The sequence below is a fragment of the Carassius gibelio genome, chromosome A20 (assembly GCF_023724105.1).
Source record: "Carassius gibelio isolate Cgi1373 ecotype wild population from Czech Republic chromosome A20, carGib1.2-hapl.c, whole genome shotgun sequence".
NCBI lineage: Eukaryota > Metazoa > Chordata > Actinopteri > Cypriniformes > Cyprinidae > Carassius > Carassius gibelio.
Genome location: NC_068390.1, coordinates 18,043,176 through 18,061,452, shown reverse-complemented (window position 1 = coordinate 18,061,452; position 18,277 = coordinate 18,043,176). Strand labels below are relative to the sequence as shown.

General features: G+C 37.9%; 4 protein-coding genes and 1 non-coding gene across 6 annotated transcripts; all 5 read left to right on the top strand.

Moving 5' to 3' along the window:
- The first annotated feature begins 649 nt into the window (after positions 1 to 649).
- LOC127938948 (ribonucleoside-diphosphate reductase subunit M2) lies at positions 650 to 4,417 on the top strand. Its single transcript, XM_052535878.1, has 10 exons — positions 650 to 939; positions 1,160 to 1,228; positions 2,116 to 2,262; positions 2,423 to 2,539; positions 2,621 to 2,754; positions 2,995 to 3,089; positions 3,163 to 3,296; positions 3,396 to 3,500; positions 3,670 to 3,783; positions 4,023 to 4,417. Exons 1-10 carry the CDS (start codon positions 847 to 849, stop codon positions 4,173 to 4,175), a joined length of 1,161 nt encoding a protein of 386 aa, XP_052391838.1. The 5' UTR covers positions 650 to 846; the 3' UTR covers positions 4,176 to 4,417.
- Positions 2,787 to 2,922, top strand: LOC127939094 (small nucleolar RNA SNORD94). Its single transcript, XR_008148893.1, has one exon. It is a non-coding gene; the product is annotated as a small nucleolar RNA SNORD94 (small nucleolar RNA).
- A 5,526-nt stretch (positions 4,418 to 9,943) lies between the features above and the next one.
- LOC127938914 (actin, alpha cardiac muscle) lies at positions 9,944 to 12,995 on the top strand. The gene is made up of 9 exons (XM_052535830.1): positions 9,944 to 10,091; positions 10,816 to 10,967; positions 11,113 to 11,241; positions 11,352 to 11,462; positions 11,680 to 11,764; positions 11,858 to 12,019; positions 12,194 to 12,385; positions 12,473 to 12,654; positions 12,746 to 12,995. The coding sequence occupies exons 2-9, from the start codon at positions 10,839 to 10,841 to the stop codon at positions 12,887 to 12,889; spliced, it is 1,134 nt and encodes a 377-aa protein (XP_052391790.1). The 5' UTR covers positions 9,944 to 10,091; positions 10,816 to 10,838; the 3' UTR covers positions 12,890 to 12,995.
- An 805-nt stretch (positions 12,996 to 13,800) lies between these two features.
- LOC127938123 (neuroendocrine protein 7B2) lies at positions 13,801 to 16,123 on the top strand. Of its 2 annotated transcripts, none has more exons than XM_052534548.1 (6): positions 13,801 to 13,966; positions 14,330 to 14,564; positions 14,702 to 14,851; positions 15,090 to 15,202; positions 15,739 to 15,792; positions 15,942 to 16,123. In XM_052534548.1, the coding sequence occupies exons 2-6, from the start codon at positions 14,360 to 14,362 to the stop codon at positions 16,056 to 16,058; spliced, it is 639 nt and encodes a 212-aa protein (XP_052390508.1). In that variant the 5' UTR covers positions 13,801 to 13,966; positions 14,330 to 14,359; the 3' UTR covers positions 16,059 to 16,123. The 2 variants fall into 2 exon arrangements, with proteins under 2 accessions (XP_052390508.1, XP_052390507.1); XM_052534547.1 differs by having other exon boundaries at positions 15,739 to 15,793; positions 15,931 to 16,123.
- Positions 16,124 to 16,421: 298 nt separating this feature from the next.
- On the top strand, positions 16,422 to 18,166 carry LOC127938124 (gremlin-1-like). Its single transcript, XM_052534549.1, has 2 exons — positions 16,422 to 16,575; positions 16,876 to 18,166. Exon 2 carries the CDS (start codon positions 16,877 to 16,879, stop codon positions 17,408 to 17,410), a length of 534 nt encoding a protein of 177 aa, XP_052390509.1. The 5' UTR covers positions 16,422 to 16,575; position 16,876; the 3' UTR covers positions 17,411 to 18,166.
- Positions 18,167 to 18,277: the final 111 nt, after the last annotated feature.

The following is an 18,277-nucleotide window of genomic DNA, read 5'->3' as shown; positions in this document are numbered from 1 at the left end:
ATAGTACGGGTTATGTTTTTGTTATGATTGTTTACGCAAATCTGGCGCCAAACCATTGCTTCATTTCGGGAGGGTTTGTTTGGCTTGAATTTCTGGCTGCGACGTTGTAAAAGGAGAAAAACATATATTTTTGAAAATGAGTTTTTCCTCATACAGCAGGGTCTTAATATTTATTGTGTTCTGAGGTATGTGGCATCTGTAACGTTATGTGACTGATAACCGCAGGAGTCGGTCTCGACTGGAGTGGTTTAATTGGCACTACATGTAATTTTCATTAATCTTATTCTGTTCAAAGGGAATTAAAAATGATGCCAACTTATTAATGTAAAGTGTAAACAGAAATATTATTACTAGGCTTGTATTACAAATAATATCTGTATATGTAAGGGTTTCTTGTGTGGGCTTTATACACTTTAGAATATTGTAAATTAAATATTTGTAATAATAATAATATATAGCTTTTGTTCCATATTGGCGCCTTTTTAAACCTGTTTGTGTAATTGAACGTTCGGTTTTGTAACACTTCGCATCCCCCAACGCGTTTGAATTTCCCGCTAGGCGCAGCTCTCACGTGAGGTCTTGGAGAATTCTGATTGGTCCATCTAATGAAAGAATTAAAAGGACCAAACAAAGCAGTAAAGTTTGCCCTTTTTCTATTGGCTGACATTGAGCGCCAAGAATCGAATATAAAAAGAACACCCGGCATTCATACTTCGTTTTCTTTCCTTCAGCTGGACTGTGGATCTTCAATCTTCTACTTTTAATCTTATTTATTTGTAACTTACTTTGTTTTAGTTTTTTTAATTATCCTTATTTTCTGTTTTATCTAAAACCCTAAGCTTTGCAATGTCGTCAACTCGCTCTCCACTGAAAGCCAAGAATGAAAACTTGGTTTCTGCAAAATTGACTAACATGTCCTTGGTGGACAAAGAAAACACGGTAAGTTATTTATTTATTATTATTTAAGTTAACGTAACGTTATATTTAGAACGTGGTACTGCTAGTAAAGCGTGTAGTAAGATGCTTTACATTTTAGGCGTCTTGATAAATATACATTTTGATAGAAACCTTACATTTGCTCAACTAAAAAGCCAAATGTTAAACCTTTTAATCATAATCATGCTGTATATCCTAAATGGGTAATTTGTTTTGTCCTCAGCCACCCAGTCTGAGCTCCACCAGAATCCTGGCCTCCAAAACGGCGCGCAAAATCTTTGTCGATTCAGAGGTACGCTCACTTTTACATTCCTGCACGTTTTCCAAGATTTACAACTTTAAGGCATGCAATCTATACAGTTTAAGACTAATGTTAGTGATTTCTCGAGTGATGTCTTTGAAGTGGTAGATTAATTTTGGCGGATTCAGAGCGCGCCAAATTGGACTGATCAATCTAAACTTGTCCTTACCTTTAATAAGAACAAATGACTCTTAAGCAAATTTAAACCTACTGGATGCCATTACACATGGTCACTTACAATTATTTTGTTTTGAGGCCGTTTTGTTTTTGATCTTATTGGGTAATGATTAGTCGGATCAGTATCTCGAGCTGATGTAATGTGTTAACTACGCAGAACTGACGTGAAAGCTTGTTTTAAATACGACAACTCATTCTGTATGACAATTGTTTGTTAAACAATGTTTATATGACCGTGTTTTCTTAAGCTTTTTTTTTGTTAGGTTAAACGGAGGAGCACTTTTGTTATACCGGTAAACTAGACCGGAAGTAGTTGCATTACTTTGAGAGAAAAATGAAACGCAATCGCCCTCTTATGGACCCACACAAAGCTACGTGTCTATTTCTGGGTTTTAGGTTCAGTAATATGAAAGGTTAAGATTTGGGCATATTGATCAAAATGGCAAACATTTAAGTGCTTAATGCCGCGTGGTTGACCTAAAGTAAAAAGCATAAGATATTTTGGTTTTTTTAGGTCTTTTAAATGTGAGCCATATGACAGTGGCAAGTCATTTAAACATTTTGTGCATAGTTTTTTACCTTATTGGTAATAGGATGACTTTTTTTTCTTTTTCCTCCAATGCACACTTGATGTTAAATGTTTACTTAAACTTTAGTTTGTCAAATCCAAAGTTTTACCTTTTTTTTTTTTTTAACTTAAGGATCAGACAAAAGCTAGCAAAGGAGCTGTGGAGGAGGAGCCCCTTCTGAAGGACAACCCCCATCGCTTTGTCATTTTTCCAATTCAGTACCATGACATCTGGCAGATGTACAAGAAGGCAGAGGCCTCCTTCTGGACTGCAGAGGAGGTAAGCTTCAATGTATTTGATGCCGTAGATCAAATTCAAGTTTGTCGCATTCTTATCGTTCTTAAATATTGCATCAAACACGACCTAAATGCTGCTGTCACACTTGCTTTGACTTTTAGAGTGCAGTATTTTGAAAGGTTTGCATTTTATTTTCTCCAAGGTTGACCTGTCCAAAGATCTTCAGCACTGGGATTCCCTGAAAGACGAGGAGAGATATTTCATCTCTCATGTCTTGGCTTTCTTTGCTGCAAGTGATGGCATTGTCAATGAGAACTTGGTGAGTTCAGAGGCAAACCTGTGCACATGTTTGTAAAGGGTAACTCTCTTGTAATTCTGCTTGTCTTCTGTGACGCTCTAGGTGGAGCGATTTACTCAGGAGGTCCAAGTGACTGAAGCCCGTTGCTTCTACGGTTTCCAGATTGCCATGGAAAACATACACTCTGAAATGTACAGTCTGTTGATTGACACCTACATCAAAGATCCCAAAGAGAGGTGAGCTATCGGGCATTATGTTGGAGGTATTTGGGGCAATGATGAGTGGCGCAGGGGTACGGACCTCAGCTGATAATGGGAGCTGAGTGGTGACTGCTCAAGATCAGTGGACATGTGGTCAGCTGGTTGTAGGGCGTCAGCACGAAACTATCGCCTTAACTGAGCTCCATTAACCTGCTCCTCTAATTATCGAACTGAACTTTTATTTAGCTGACTAATGTGTTTTTATTTGTCTTGTAGAGATTTTCTTTTCAATGCCATTGAGACAATGCCTTGTGTTAAGAAGAAGGCTGACTGGGCGCTCAACTGGATTGGTGACAAAAATGCACAATATGGTATGTTGTATTTAATATACCAGTGTTGGTTATTTTAAATGGCTTGAGCTAATTGGAGTCTTTTTGTTTTCAGGGGAGAGAGTGGTGGCTTTTGCTGCTGTGGAAGGAATCTTCTTTTCTGGGTCTTTTGCTTCTATTTTCTGGCTAAAGAAGAGAGGACTCATGCCTGGACTCACCTTCTCCAATGAACTTATCAGCAGAGATGAGGTAACCAATTTGACTCTCCCTAACATGGGTATGGATGCTTTACGAAGTGTAGTGTGAAAGCTGAAGATGTGGTCTTAATGTTTATTCTCATACATACAGGGTCTTCATTGTGACTTTGCCTGCCTCATGTTCAAGCACTTGGTCAACAAACCTTCAGAAGAAACTGTAAAGAAAATCATTGTGAATGCAGTTGCAATTGAACAGGTTTGTGTGCTTTGGCTACTTCTATTTCAGGGTTTCAACAGGTTTATAAATTATTATTAATATTATTATTGTTTTTTTTTTTTTTTTTTTTTTGCCCAAGCTGTACTGTATCTTCAATTAAATGAACTGTTTTGGCAAGAATAAAAATCTTGTTTCTTTAACTACTTAGGAATTCCTGACTGATGCTCTGCCAGTAAAGCTTATTGGTATGAATTGTGACCTGATGAAGCAATACATTGAATTTGTGGCTGACAGACTTCTGCTTGAGCTGGGATTTGACAAGGTAGGTTTATTTGGCATAATTTATTTTTTTAATTAAGCTTTAAATCTCTGCTTATGACCGCATATTCTTTGTGATTGATCTTGGATCAGCAGCCTTATGTGCCTTTTAAAATTTTATATATATATATATATATATATATATATATATATATATATATATATATATATATATATATATATATATATATATATATATATATATAATTTTTTTTTTTTTTTTTAACTGTTACTGCTTTCTAGGTTTATAAAGTGGAAAATCCTTTTGACTTCATGGAGAACATTTCCTTGGAGGGCAAGACCAACTTCTTTGAGAAGAGAGTTGGCGAGTACCAGCGGATGGGAGTCATGTCTGGATCCACAGATAACACTTTCAGACTGGATGCTGATTTTTAGGGACCCAATCAGCGTGCCTTAATGGACACTTAAACTCTTTGGACTCAGGAGTTTTTACCTCACTAATTTCTAGATTGTTTACATGTTTTTTTTTTTTTTATATATATAAATACTTTTTTGCTCCTTTTTAAAGAGCCGATACTGAAGTGCTTTATTTTTGTTTTAAATGATAATAAAAAGAACCAATCTACTTGCTGCTCTTCTTTTGCTTTTGGGCATGGTGAAGACCAGGAGTAGTTATACATTTGTCTCTTATTTTATAGGAACATGCGTCTGTCCACTGCAAATAGTGCCTTTATGTGGGTGTGTGTGTGTGTGTGTGTGTGTATATATATATATTAGTAGACTTTATTAATTGGTGCTCAAGTTCTATTACCTTCCACTTAGTATTGTGCTAATTTAGTGTCACTTTTATTAAGTGCTTAGTAGGAGCATAATAAAATCTCTAGGTAAAAAAAGTTTGGCAAGTTTTGTTTCCTGGCTGCCTTTTGTTGCCTTAGTTCTTTTTTTTTTTTTTTTTTTTTTTTTTTTTTTGGCTGCTGTAGAGTCTTATAGCATCCTCCCAAACTGGAACCCCGTCTTGGTTTATCACTTTTGAAGTAAGGTGAAGAGTCGAGATAAATTCTCTGAAGGCTTTTCAAGGTGTTCCAGTTCAAAAACTGTTGAAATTCTGTATATAAGCTCATATTTACTGTCCAATAATGGTAAATTTATATATTATTTTTCACTTTCATCTGAAACCGTGAACCTCTAGTGTAATTGAGACTTAATGCTTTCATTCACTGATTAAATGGGTTTTCTATATACCCAACATTGCTGTTATGGAAACTTCTAACGAACTTCGTATATTTATAGTAGTAATTATCTCTGGGGCACTCTTGGTGTGAGCTTGTGGTCATCAGTCATTCTCAAGTACTTGGGATGTTGCAAAACTATTTCTCTGCGTGAAAGTTGCAGATGCATTCCTTAAACTTCAAAAAGAGTGAACAATTTTCATATTTGTGCTTGTATTTGCATATGTTGATATAATTTTTTGTACATAAGTGTTACATCAACCTCATGCTTTTCTGTTTGAGGTGATTTGTGCTGCTGTAAAACTGATGTCATGAACTGCACAGTGACACAAAGGTATATAGGATCCATCGGAGTCTTTCGGAGCTGATATGAGTGTGTGAATCTGAACAGTGATTGACTCTGGGACATATACATATAAGGTTCATTTATATGGGGTTTTCTCATTAGCATGTCTGTCAGCAGTCCATTATAAAAGATTCCTTTGTTGACAACAGCTGCATCAGCTGACACATTGACGCACCATAGATCTTGTTATCAGACATATCACTGAAACAATCCAATGTTACAACATATAGAATAAGCCACACTTGTATATAGAAACAAATACACCAAAGTGATATATTTGTTTTATATGAAATCCCTGTCTTGAGTGATTCTCACAAACAGATTTCACTGCTGTCTTCTTTGTCTTTCCCTCGCAAAAAAACATTTGTTTGCAATTTTTTCTTGCAATTCTTTACATTGAAGTTATAATTTAGATTTCTTTGCCAAATGTTTTTACATTTACTACCAACGCTATTTATTTATGGTAACAATTTTTAAGGAACAATTCTCACTATTAACTAGCATGCATATTACTAGCATACTGTGGTTTATTAGTACTTATACTGTAAAGCACATATTACAGTTTTTTTCAATCGCTAACAAGCGCTTAACCATACTTCAGATACTTTTTCTAAACTCTTAACACAGACTAACACCTACAAAACACAATTGGCCAAATGGATAATTTTCTTCTCAAAAACACATTTTGTTAAATATATACTAAATCCTCATTTCAAAATAGAACACATCTTTATCTGCACACACCAACTTTACCAAAACACTGGAAATCTGACTCAAAATTAAATTATTCTGTCAAAGAATAACACTTGTTTTCACCTCACAAGTTACATGCAGTCAATCAAAGTACACCAGGTTTCAAAATACTGGCTATTGTTGACATTACAAAAACTGCACTTTTCAGTCTCAGTTTTGCAGGTATTTGCATGCAAAACATGCAGTTCACTGTTTTACACTAAATTTCTTGGTCAGGAACTGTATGTCCAAATGTACAGTAATGTTCACATTCAAAAGCATTCCAGTAAAAAGCTATTTTTTTTCCTTTACTGTTTACTGCAGGAGGTACAGTAGAAACACGGTATGATAGAACAGAAAAGGTTTGACAGTATTGCCTACAGTGAACAAAATATCCATGAAACACATAAGAGCATTCCGAACAAAAAAAAAACAACAGCAAAAAGCCCAGATAAAAAAGGAGGAGGAGGGGGGGGGGGGGGGTAAAATAAAAACAATCTCACTGCTCCTCTCACTGCTCCTGCTCCTCTCACTGCTCCTGCTCCTCTCACTGCTCCTGCTCCTGATCCTCTCACTGCTCCTGCTCCTCTCACTACTCCTGCTCTTCTCACTGCTCCCCTCACTACTCCGGCTCCTCTCACTGCTCCTCTCACTGCTCCTGCTCCTCTCACTGCATCTCTCACTGCTCCTGCTCCTCTCACTGCTCCTGCTCCTGCTCCTCTCACTGCTCCTGCTCCTTTCACTGCATCTCTCACTGCTCCTGCTTCTCTCACTGCTCCTGCTCCCCTCACTGCTCCTGCTTCTCTCACTGCTCCTGCTCCTCTCACTGCATCTCTCACTGCTCCTGCTCCTCTCACTGCTCCTGCTCCTCTCACTGCATCTCTCACTGCTCCTGCTCCTCTCACTGCTCCTGCTTCTCTCACTGCTCCTGCTCCTCTCACTGCATCTCTCACTGCTCCTGCTTCTCTCACTGCTCCTGCTCCTCTCACTGCTCCCCTCACTGCTCCTGCTCCTCTCACTGCTCCTTCTCCTGCTCCTCTCACTGCATCTCTCACTGCTCCTGCTCCTCTCACTGCTCCTGCTCCTCTCACTGCTCCTGCTCCTCTCACTTCTCACTGCATCTCTCACTGCTCCTGCTCCTCTCACTGCTCCTGCTCTTCTCCCTGGGCCCCTTGCTCTTACTCTTCCTCGTCCATACATTACAGTGTTTGTCTTTTTCTGTTTCTGTTTCCAAAAACATCACTCTTCAAAGTCCTCCTTTTATTGTATAAGTGTCAATGTAATAGAAAAAAATAACCCCTGCCATTGAGTCTAAGCCAGATAGGAATCAGCTGTGGTTGGACCAATTTCCACAACAAAAATCAGCTAAGATATATTGTTTTTGAACTGATATCATTGCAGAAGCAGAGGTCTCTAAGGTTTGGAACATTGTTTTTGCTATTGTGTGATGTTGTGTGTTAACATTTGTAAATACTACAAAAACGATCCATAATTTTGTTGGGAGGTATAGCTTGTCTGTTCAGAAAATGTAAGCATTGTGGAAATGTATTTAATGACCCCATATTGTGTGAAAACGACATGAAATGTGTGAATGGTATGGCCACAATAGACAGATGCTGTGCTAATTGTGTTTAGAGTTTTGAAAATGTGACAACTGCTTGGACAAATGCTTGTTAGCAACTGAAAAAAACTGTAATGCTTTATTTTGCATGACCATCCCTTAGATCCCTTAACCCTACCCAATACTTAAAGTTAACAAGTACCTTACTAGCTATTAAAAATCAGCAAATTAGGTGTTTATTTAGGCAAAATCATGGTTAAAGGTTAATGGTGAACATTGGACCTTATCAGAACATTAACTCAGCTTTTATGTACTCACATTTGATAAAGAACGTGAATTTTAACTTTAAATTGTGTGTTTCATACATTCTCCTTTATTAAAGGCAACAGTGCTGCCATCAGCGCAGCATTTCATCCAGCATATCACTCTGATATGGCCCAGCATGGTCATGTCACAAAATCATTGTTCACAATATAATGTATGTTAAAAAGCATTTGGGCCCAGAGCTGCTACTCTCCAATTGAGGGTCTACTAGTAAGCGCAGCTGTCTGAAACGGGCAAATCCTGTGTCCCCTCCATGCCCTTTAAAGGAGACAGGACCCTGTCAAAGTGCCTGTGTTGGTTGCTTGCTTTGTTTGACCACTGGACCTCCCACACAGCAGTGCTAATAGATCACAACTCAGTAAGTTTAGCTACAGCAGAATTACAACTGTTACTGTACATTAATAGCGCAATTGGGACACACTAATTCCTTTGTTTTTTTTTCCTGAATGTCATAAATTTACTTTTTCAGTGTTTTTTTTTGTCATCAAAAAGATGCAGATTCCATTAGCATTGATCACATTTTGGTTGACAGCATCATCAGAGCTATAATAAGATGCTAGAATTGGTCACGGTGTAAGGGAATCTGAATGGATTGTGTTCTGTAGATATCTATCAAGCTAGCTTGAAAAATGGCTAATAATAGCACATTAACAAAGAGGGTTAAACATCATGGTGCTCAAAAATGCTCACACATAATCCAACTATGGCTCAGCGAGCTGAAGGGTCTATACGAAACACCAGAAATCTGATAACAAAAGGTTAGAAAATACTATCACGCTGATATCACAGTCTTTTTTCAGTCAGGCTTGAGTTTTGAGGATCACAAATAGAACATTATCTCCTGTTCGCCGACCCTGAAACAATGCAAGATAACAAACACATGCCAAAACAGGAGGCAATGCCACCTTTAACGCCAAATGGTCCTTCTAAGATGTTGAAAGAAAACGAATAATTTCTGAAAAGCACATTTTGACCCGAGGTACATGTGTAGAATCAAACTAGCATGTTACAAAACCATACTCATCATAGCGAGGTTGTTTTCTCATTATGTTTAGTGAAAGAGATAACGGGAGAAGGTGACAAATAAGGAGTTGGAGCCAAGCGAGCAGCACCGAGGGGAAGCACTGGTGTGTATCCAGGAGCACCTGTCACTCAACATGACCCTAAAAGGACAGAGCTGGGCCAATCAGAGAACAGCAGTTGCAGAGAAAGGACGTGGGTCCTGCTTGACATCCCCATACCTCTCAGCTGTCTGGGATGTTATGGGCACCGATCACATACCAGGGCCCAGGCCATTTGACAGAGGCAGTGTTGCTCAGGTCTGGCTCCTAAATGTGACCCCACACATCTTTAGTCTTCCAAATGCTTTTAATGTCAAACCATTTTTTGACATTGTAGGTCATACACTGATCTCACACATTTAGTTGTATATTGTTCTGGGTCAAAGGTTATGATGTGTGATTTCCTGACATTCCTGACAAATAATAGCCAAAACCTTAAAATGCTCATTTAAACATGTTGTTTGTGCATTTTTGTGTATATAATGGCAATCACAAACTCTTTTTTCGTGTGCTGTTATCTTCTTATGATTGAATAATATAAATATTCTAGTCAATACAATTATTATTGGACAAGAAACGGTCAATATTGAAATGATATAATATTTTGACATTTAATTTAAATTAATCATTTTAAATGCTACAAGTGGATTTCATTCAGTGTTATTTTAATATTATTTTAAAATGCTATTATAGTATTTATTCATATTTTTAATTTGATTTAATTTGTTTATTTTCAGGTTTTGATTTTTAGCAATTTTGTTATGTGCTTTAAAAACAAAAGAAAAAAGAAATGGAGACTAATCAAAGAAAAGTACTTCCATTTGGCTCTGAAATCATAACAAACCATTTCCCACTGCTTATTTAGCTACCAAAGAGGATCTGTCACCGCTTAAGAAACATCTGTCCATTTTGGTAATCAAGTCAGAGACCATGGAGTACAGGATACACTGGCTAAGGGGCCGTTTTCTAGCATCTCTTATTTGGTCTTGTGTGAACTCCTGAGCCCGCCCCTGCACCCCTGCCACTAGCATATTTAAGAGGCATCATTCTGCCATGCCCTTCACCCCAGCGGAAACCCCAGTCTTGTGCTACAACTTGGTGAGTGTTTCCTACTACCTGCTGTGTATCTCTATGGACTACTTCAGGGAAGACAGAGAGTGATTTTAAATGGAATAACCCAACACTTCATCTCCTGCATGAGAAGGAACATTAATCTCTGGAACTGTTGATGAAGATGGTGGAGAGCTGGCTGCTTTTACATTGAAAAATAATTGCTTATTCTCTGTGATAAGATTGTATCTGTAGTTAAAGAAATGATGCTGTTGGTGATGAAGGAGAGCAGAAGTGAGCAGTTGTTACTAGTTGTATTTGATTGACTAAAGGATTCATTGGGTTGGAATCCACATCTCATAAAATGTGCAGAAGATCAACAGATGAATTGACATGCTGCCAGTGGATCTCTTAGAGTTTCTAGATAGCCGAGGTCCTGCTGTTATTTGTCATCAGACAACTGTGAAATAGCTACAGATAGGACACTGGGTCAGAGGCTTCCATTCAGAATGACAAGAGCTGATGCCTAAAATAGTTTATAGGGGATCTGCTGTGCTGCTTTTGGCCTTTTGTTAACCTTTTGTTAGCTGCGTTTTAGAAATGTTAAAAAATATTTTTGGGGGGATTGTAAAGGATATATAGATATATAGTATATGTATTTATTTAAATGACTACATACTATTACAAATTAATGTTCTAATAAGGTTATTTATTCATTTTATTATTCGATTTTGATTTAACACTCTCTCAAAACATGTTTTCTTTCTCCTAGGACCGTCCTAAAACAGACCCGTCATGTGTGATGACGATGAGACTACCGCACTTGTGTGCGACAACGGTTCTGGTTTGGTCAAGGCTGGATTCGCCGGTGATGATGCTCCCCGTGCTGTCTTTCCCTCTATTGTTGGCAGACCCCGTCACCAGGTGGGCCTCCAAAGCATGTAGTAAATTCCTGGTTCCAGCCAACATTTTGCATATTGGGCGTGGAAAATCATTGCAACATATTATACAAACTAACTGAAATACAGATGCTTGGTGCTGATGATGACCCATGACTCTTTTCCTTTAGGGTGTGATGGTCGGTATGGGTCAGAAAGACAGCTACGTGGGGGATGAGGCTCAGAGTAAGAGGGGTATCCTTACTCTGAAATACCCCATCGAACATGGCATCATCACCAACTGGGATGACATGGAAAAGGTAGCTATCAAAGAATTAATACAGAATGAAAATAAAAGGGAATTTAAATTCCTTTTAGCGAGCTAGATGGTTATTCACACCAATGATTTAATATATTTAAATATTTTTAGATCTGGCATCACACCTTCTACAACGAGCTGCGTGTGGCCCCTGAAGAGCACCCCACTCTACTCACTGAGGCACCCCTCAACCCTAAAGCTAACAGGGAGAAGATGACACAAGTAAGCAAATGGATTTACAAACCTTTTTATTTGGCACGGACGCTCTAGCAGCCCCTTGTGGCCCCTTAGCAATGGGTTTTCTTAAAGCATTTGAGTGTGTTTATCTTTACTAATGCTGAAACCAGGGTTATTTTTGTATTATTGATATACATATACTATATAGTTTTTGTTCATATTTTGAATTAGATTTTATTCATTTTTTAATCCTCCTTTTCAGATCATGTTTGAGACCTTCAATGTCCCTGCCATGTATGTTGCCATCCAGGCTGTGCTCTCTCTGTATGCCTCGGGCCGTACCACTGGTCGGTGTCTATCAAGTCACTAAGCAATACGTAACATTAAAGACTACTTTCTATATAAACCTGCAATACTTAACATGCCAATCCATGTTACAGGTATCGTACTGGACTCTGGTGATGGTGTGACCCACAACGTCCCCATCTATGAGGGTTATGCTCTTCCTCACGCTATAATGCGTCTGGATCTGGCTGGTCGCGATCTGACTGACTACTTGATGAAGATTCTGACCGAGCGGGGTTACTCTTTTGTGACCACCGGTGGGTGCTAGAAGAATTATACTTCAGTCTATCCTGCTGAATTTTGTTTAGAAATTAACAGACGCTCCCCTGGTCTCAAGAGGGTGCACTTTTTTCATGAACTCAAAATAAATGTTTTCAATGACTTTTTCCAATATAAAATATACTTATAGTACTGTCTCTTTTCTTCAATAGCTGAGCGGGAGATTGTGCGCGATATTAAGGAGAAGCTGTGCTACGTCGCTCTGGACTTTGAGAATGAAATGGCGACTGCTGCCTCTTCCTCTTCTCTGGAAAAGTCCTATGAGTTGCCTGATGGCCAGGTCATTACCATTGGAAACGAGCGTTTCCGCTGTCCTGAGACCCTCTTCCAGCCCTCTTTCATTGGTATGACCTTATTGCATTAGCCCATGTTGCTGTTTTACATCACAATTGTTACCTTGCTAATATAGCCTGCAATGTTGCTCTTCACAGGTATGGAGTCTGCTGGCATCCATGAAACCGCTTACAACAGCATAATGAAATGCGACATTGATATCCGCAAGGATCTGTATGCCAACAATGTCCTTTCTGGTGGTACCACCATGTACCCTGGTATTGCTGACCGTATGCAGAAGGAGATTACAGCCCTGGCCCCCAGCACAATGAAGATCAAGGTAAATGTCAATCCAATTAAATTAGCTTGTTTCTTTTATAGCTGTAATTTTACAATCTAACTAGATTCATGTTCTTGTGTTTGTCCTTTAGATCATTGCTCCCCCTGAACGTAAGTACTCCGTCTGGATTGGCGGTTCCATCCTGGCTTCCTTGTCCACCTTCCAGCAGATGTGGATCAGCAAGCAGGAATATGATGAGGCAGGTCCCTCCATCGTCCACAGGAAGTGCTTCTAAACCTCAGATCCAGTTCAACCCAACTAACCCTCCGTATTCATCTGTACTGTGCTTTATGCTGTATATACATGTACTATTGTAATAAAAGTTGTGATGTGTAACAATATTTTTGGCTCGCATTGTGTTTTGTCTTTGAGTATGTGGCAAAAAAAGTTGCTGCTGACAAATACAGCCTTTTCCACGTTTCCTCAACAAAAGCTACTTATTATCAGTTTGATCCTATAAATTATATTAGCTATTGGTAGATTTTTTGAAAAGCATTAGACAAAAAAAAAAAAATTCTCAAAACTGTATCTATTTAATAATTAACCCTTCTAGGCTGTTGTGTTTGGGATTAATTATGTATTTATTTTTTTTAATGAGACTTGATGACGAAGATGTAATTTTTGTAATCTTTTTTTTCTACCAGGAGACCTTTTTGGTACATTTTTTCATGTCATGATTGAAAAGTGAATCTTTAACGTGAATTTTACTACACAACTGTAACTAATCTCACTCAGCCAAGTTGGCAACCCCCTGTACATATTCAGTTATGTTCATGACTATTAAGTAGGTTAAGTTATTGATTATCAACACACCATTATGATGTCGTTTACGCGATAGCGTCGCTAGTTAGATATAGTTTGCTTAAATATTTACAGTGTTTAGTTGTAAGCAGTCGAAGTACTCTCCTGGGTTTGCATGCTCAGCATATAAAAAAAGAAGAAAAAATGAAAAAAAAAAAAAAAACATTTATTTGCTTTATAAGTTTTATTTGCACTGTAAACGTTAAGGCATAAGGTCAATAACATTACCGGCACATTACCGACACACCTCACTTCAAATGTAATTTTATTATAGTAATTATAATAACTTACTTATATATTCCTTATTTCCTTAATATTTGTCCCTCTAGCGTTACCAGTAAAATACAGCAGCATGTTTTAACGGCTATGTGGCGGTCACTAAATAAACCAATGATCAATTGTGGAGGTGAGATGACTCGGCTGCTTGGCAACAGAGCAAACTAAGCGAAGAGAGGAGGAGGACCGCATCTGTGTTGATCCGGACAACCTCTTTCTCAATCCGGATTACATGGTAGGTTATCGCTTTAAATTCGTTTAACTGCGCAGTTTATATGGCTACATCACGCTCGATTTCAGTTTTGCTGAAATACGAATATGCTTCCTAATTTGCGCTTGTAAAATAATGGCCTATGTTTTTATGAAGCCTGATGTGTACTTGTGATGTCTTGTCTAATCAGGATTGCACGAACTCAGTTATATCTAAATAATATAAAATGAGCTTGATTTATAACCCGATTCCTACATTAACTTTTTATACAAAAAAAATAAATAAATAAAAAGTGAATATAATAATTCAAACATGTTGTTTTAGCATATAAAGCACAGCAATAATCTAACACTAACGTTACATGTTGTGTTAAATGTCGGTGTTAAGTGAACGTCAACGACGGGTTCGGCTCCGAAAATGACACACACGGTTCTTCTGAGCGTCATCATAAGCTCGATGGCCGTCGTTTCTGGCCGCAGTCCACGCACTGTCGATCAGGTGTCGGATGCGGATATCCAGCGCCTGCTCCACGGAGTGATGGAGCAGCTGGGAATCGCGCGGCCAAGAGTCGAGTATCCTGCGCATCAGGCCACCAACATAGTGGGTCCACTCAGTATCCAAGGTAGGAGGTTCTCATTGTTGGCAATTGCACGTTTTAAAAAATGTAAATGGTCACTAAGTTTAGTAGGTTGTCATTATAATACTCTTCATCCCATTGTGTGGTTGCCTTCAGGTGTAACTTTAGACTTTGTCCAATAGGTGGTGCCCATGAGGGACTCCAACATCTCGGGCCATATGGGAACATCCCTAACATTGTCGCAGAGTTAACTGGAGACAGCGTTCCCAAAGATTTCAGCGAGGACCATGGCTACCCTGACCCTCCCAATCCTTGCCCCCTTGGAAAGATTGGTATGTTGATCCAAATGCAATCGAATACACAAATATGGTGTCACCATTCACTTTGATTAATCGAAAGAGGAATCAGTTTTCTGAAGCAAAGAATATTTGTTCAATATTTGATTAGATTGAAGGTGTTTACCATAATCTCCCAAAGGAATGACAACTCTAAACTTTTTTGAATGGTCTAAACATAAAGAGAGAATGGGGTACATCCCTCTCTTGTTTACAAAATGTGATGTTTTTATAGCTGCTGATGGATGTTTAGAGAACTCTCCAGACACTGCGGAGTTCAGTCGAGAATTCCAGAAACATCAGCACCTCTTTGACCCTGAGCATGACTACCCTGCACTGGCGAAGTGGGTGAGTTCACACTTCACACCTTGAAACAGACTGGAGGAGACTTTTTCATTTAAATAAAATGATTTATTGATTAAATTAAGGGGTTTTCATACTGCACTTAACCCCTGGTTATCGGTGGTGCAAACCCCGCTTTTAACCCTGTGTAAAGGTAATGCCGAAATTCAAATGATGAAAGAAAACATGTAAACTGGAGTAAAGAAGAGACCATTTCATACTTACCTTTATAATCAGAAAAGTCCATTCTGTAAAACTTCATAGTACCATCAGCAATATATCAAGATGCGCAATGCTAACGCCGTTATGTAAACAGGTAGCATGCTGCGTTTGTCCAATCAATGGCATAGACACTGCAGATATGCAGTTAAGAACGTTAACATGAGATTAAGTAATGTACAGTTTGACAGGTCATCTTTTGAATACACAGGATTAATTGTTAACCCGGATAAAATTATGAGCAGTGTGAAATATGAAGCAAGATAGCCCAAGATTCTGGTCTGTAGCAGACGGCACTAAATATATATTTTAATTTTTTCTAGAATAAAGGACTGTTGTATGAAAAACTGAAGGGTGGACCAAAAAGAAGAAAAAGGGTAAGCAATGAATATATTTCTCTATGCCTTTTGGTTGATTCTTTGTCAGCAGAGGCTCAACTCATGAACTATTAGATGGAGCACTTTTCCATATACATGCTGCATTTTCAGGAAAAATGTCACAGGATCTGTCACTGAATGTGTTTCAGAGTACAAATCCATATCTGATGGGACAGAGGCTGGATAATGTGGTAGCCAAGAAATCAGTGCCACATTTCCCAGAGGAAGATGAGGTTGAAACTGCTACAAGCAATACCAAGACCTAAACACTGTGTTATTTATGAAATCTGTACAATAAAAATAACAGTTTTACAGTAATGTCAGCATTAAATTATGTGTGATATTCCAATGAATCATATTATTAATAGAGCACCAAAAGATGACTGTAAAATGAATGATTATTCTATTTGCACAACTTCTGTTGTAATACCATTTAATCAAATAAAAATATTGTATATGTTCATGTGCAGAAAAAACGTGTTTTTAACTTCATTATTCTTCTAAATCACAAACATCACAAAATGCATTCATCATGAAGTTCCTTACTCTCTTAAAGCACTGGACCGTCCCTAAAATGCTGTTAAGGACAGAGGAGGCGTGGACTGCCCCGTTCTCTTAAATGTCAGCACTCAGAACAGAGCTCCAGACTTTATTTTGACTTTGCTCTTGAGTTCTGGATCATTTGGTTCAACCTATTTTTAATCAGTTTGTTATGGTATACAAAGACCTTTGTGAAAATAACTGCAGTCCATGTGAAGAAGTCTGAACCATTATTGATTTGAGGTAAGTCTGGGATCTATATATTTTCAAATCACATCTGTGTGATTTAAAAAAAAATGTGTTTATAGAAATGAGTTGCCAGAGGCAATTACCAAAAAGGAATTAGTAGGAAATGTGTTTAAATGATTCTGAACCTTATATATGCTTCGAAATATTTTAAATATGAAATATTTTGACAAAATGAATAGCAAAAAATAGCATATTTGTATAAAAAAAATTAATAAAAAAAAAATATATATATATATATATATATATATATTACTGTATATTTGCTGATGTTATGTTTCTTTCTTCATGCGAAAGGATGGCTAAAGACGGATTAGCTGTCACTATCGTGGTCTTGTGGCTGCTCTGCAATCCGGCGAGGATCAGGGGAACCGGGGGATTTCAAGGCGCCATTCCTCACCCAAATAAATACAGCCCAAACCATTCGGAACAGTTACCGCAGACACCGCAGGCCAGCTCCAGGGGAACGGGACCGCCTTCAGTCGGGGACGAGGTGCTGGACTCCAGCCAGGAGGCTTTACACGTCACGGAGCGCCGTTACCTCAGACTTGACTGGTGTAAAACGCAGCCGCTGAAACTGATGATCTACGAGGACGGGTGCCAGCCGCTCACCATCATCAACCGCTTTTGTTACGGACAGTGCAACTCTTTCTACATACCACGGCACGTTTATCAAGATGACAGTGCGTTTCAGTCGTGCTCCGTGTGTAAGCCAAAGAGTTTTACTACCGTGACTTACACCCTCGTCTGTCCCGGACAGACTCCCAGTACCAAGAAGAAGCGCGTGCGCCGCGTGAAGCAGTGCCGCTGTACTTCTGTTGACTTGGACTAAACTGGCTGACGTCATTGTTTTAGGCTACTTCTGTATGTTTGTTTCCTCCATTAGTTCTTCAGTCATCAAAATGTGGCCTTTATATTGTGAAGAAATACAATTGATTCAATTAATTGTACAAAAGTTGGATAAGTTATAATACTATAAAATAGTGACATAAAAAATATTCTTATATTATTATATTCTCCACTGTGTGGAGCAAAATTTGCGCATTGATGCAAACAAGCTTGTATTGTGGCTTGATTTGTAATATACATATACATACATATTAGGCTATGGGTGCAAATAAGCAAGTATTTTATTTTATTATAATTTTTTATAATTATATATATTTTTTTCAAATCCATTCCATTTTATTTTTTACTGGTCTTTATACAATACTGCAATGTAAAAAGAATGTAGTGTCAAGTTACAGCCTTTTTAATCAATTGATGTAGAAAATCTAGGTGAACAAACATTACAGAAAATAAGTTGGATGCATGGAAAATTGTTTTTGTATTAATGTAAACTTTTTATAGTGTTACATTTATTGTATAAGGAACAATATTACTGTGATTAAATGGCAACAAGATGTGAAGCAGCAGCATAACTGTCATCATTAAAAAAGTGATGTTTATCAAAATAAAACGGATAGGGTAGTGTAATATTATATTTTTTTCACATTTACATTATCTTGTTTTGTTATTTTCTGTATTGATTCTGTGACCATAAAAAAATTAGTCAACTTTGTTACTCAATATACAAAATAAAGTTGCAGCCTTTTCCAAATCGAATATCGAGATTGCTTTTTTCAACCCCGGTGAAAATCCCAGAACAGATAGAGCAATATAAACATTTCTTAAATGTTTCTCATTTTGAACAGCATTC

Coding starts and splice junctions, on each gene's coding strand:
- LOC127938948 (XM_052535878.1), top strand. CDS start 847: ATGTCGTCAACTCGCTCTCCACTGAAAGCCAAGAATGAAAACTTGGTT. Junction 3,297..3,395: donor AACTTATCAGCAGAGATGAG/GTAACCAATTTG, acceptor TCATACATACAG/GGTCTTCATTGTGACTTTGC. Junction 3,784..4,022: donor TTGAGCTGGGATTTGACAAG/GTAGGTTTATTT, acceptor ACTGCTTTCTAG/GTTTATAAAGTGGAAAATCC.
- LOC127938124 (XM_052534549.1), top strand. CDS start 16,877: ATGGCTAAAGACGGATTAGCTGTCACTATCGTGGTCTTGTGGCTGCTC.
- LOC127938914 (XM_052535830.1), top strand. CDS start 10,839: ATGTGTGATGACGATGAGACTACCGCACTTGTGTGCGACAACGGTTCT. Junction 11,242..11,351: donor ACTGGGATGACATGGAAAAG/GTAGCTATCAAA, acceptor AAATATTTTTAG/ATCTGGCATCACACCTTCTA. Junction 12,655..12,745: donor CCAGCACAATGAAGATCAAG/GTAAATGTCAAT, acceptor TTTGTCCTTTAG/ATCATTGCTCCCCCTGAACG.
- LOC127938123 (XM_052534547.1), top strand. CDS start 14,360: ATGACACACACGGTTCTTCTGAGCGTCATCATAAGCTCGATGGCCGTC. Junction 14,565..14,701: donor GGGTCCACTCAGTATCCAAG/GTAGGAGGTTCT, acceptor TTTGTCCAATAG/GTGGTGCCCATGAGGGACTC. Junction 15,203..15,738: donor ACCCTGCACTGGCGAAGTGG/GTGAGTTCACAC, acceptor AATTTTTTCTAG/AATAAAGGACTGTTGTATGA.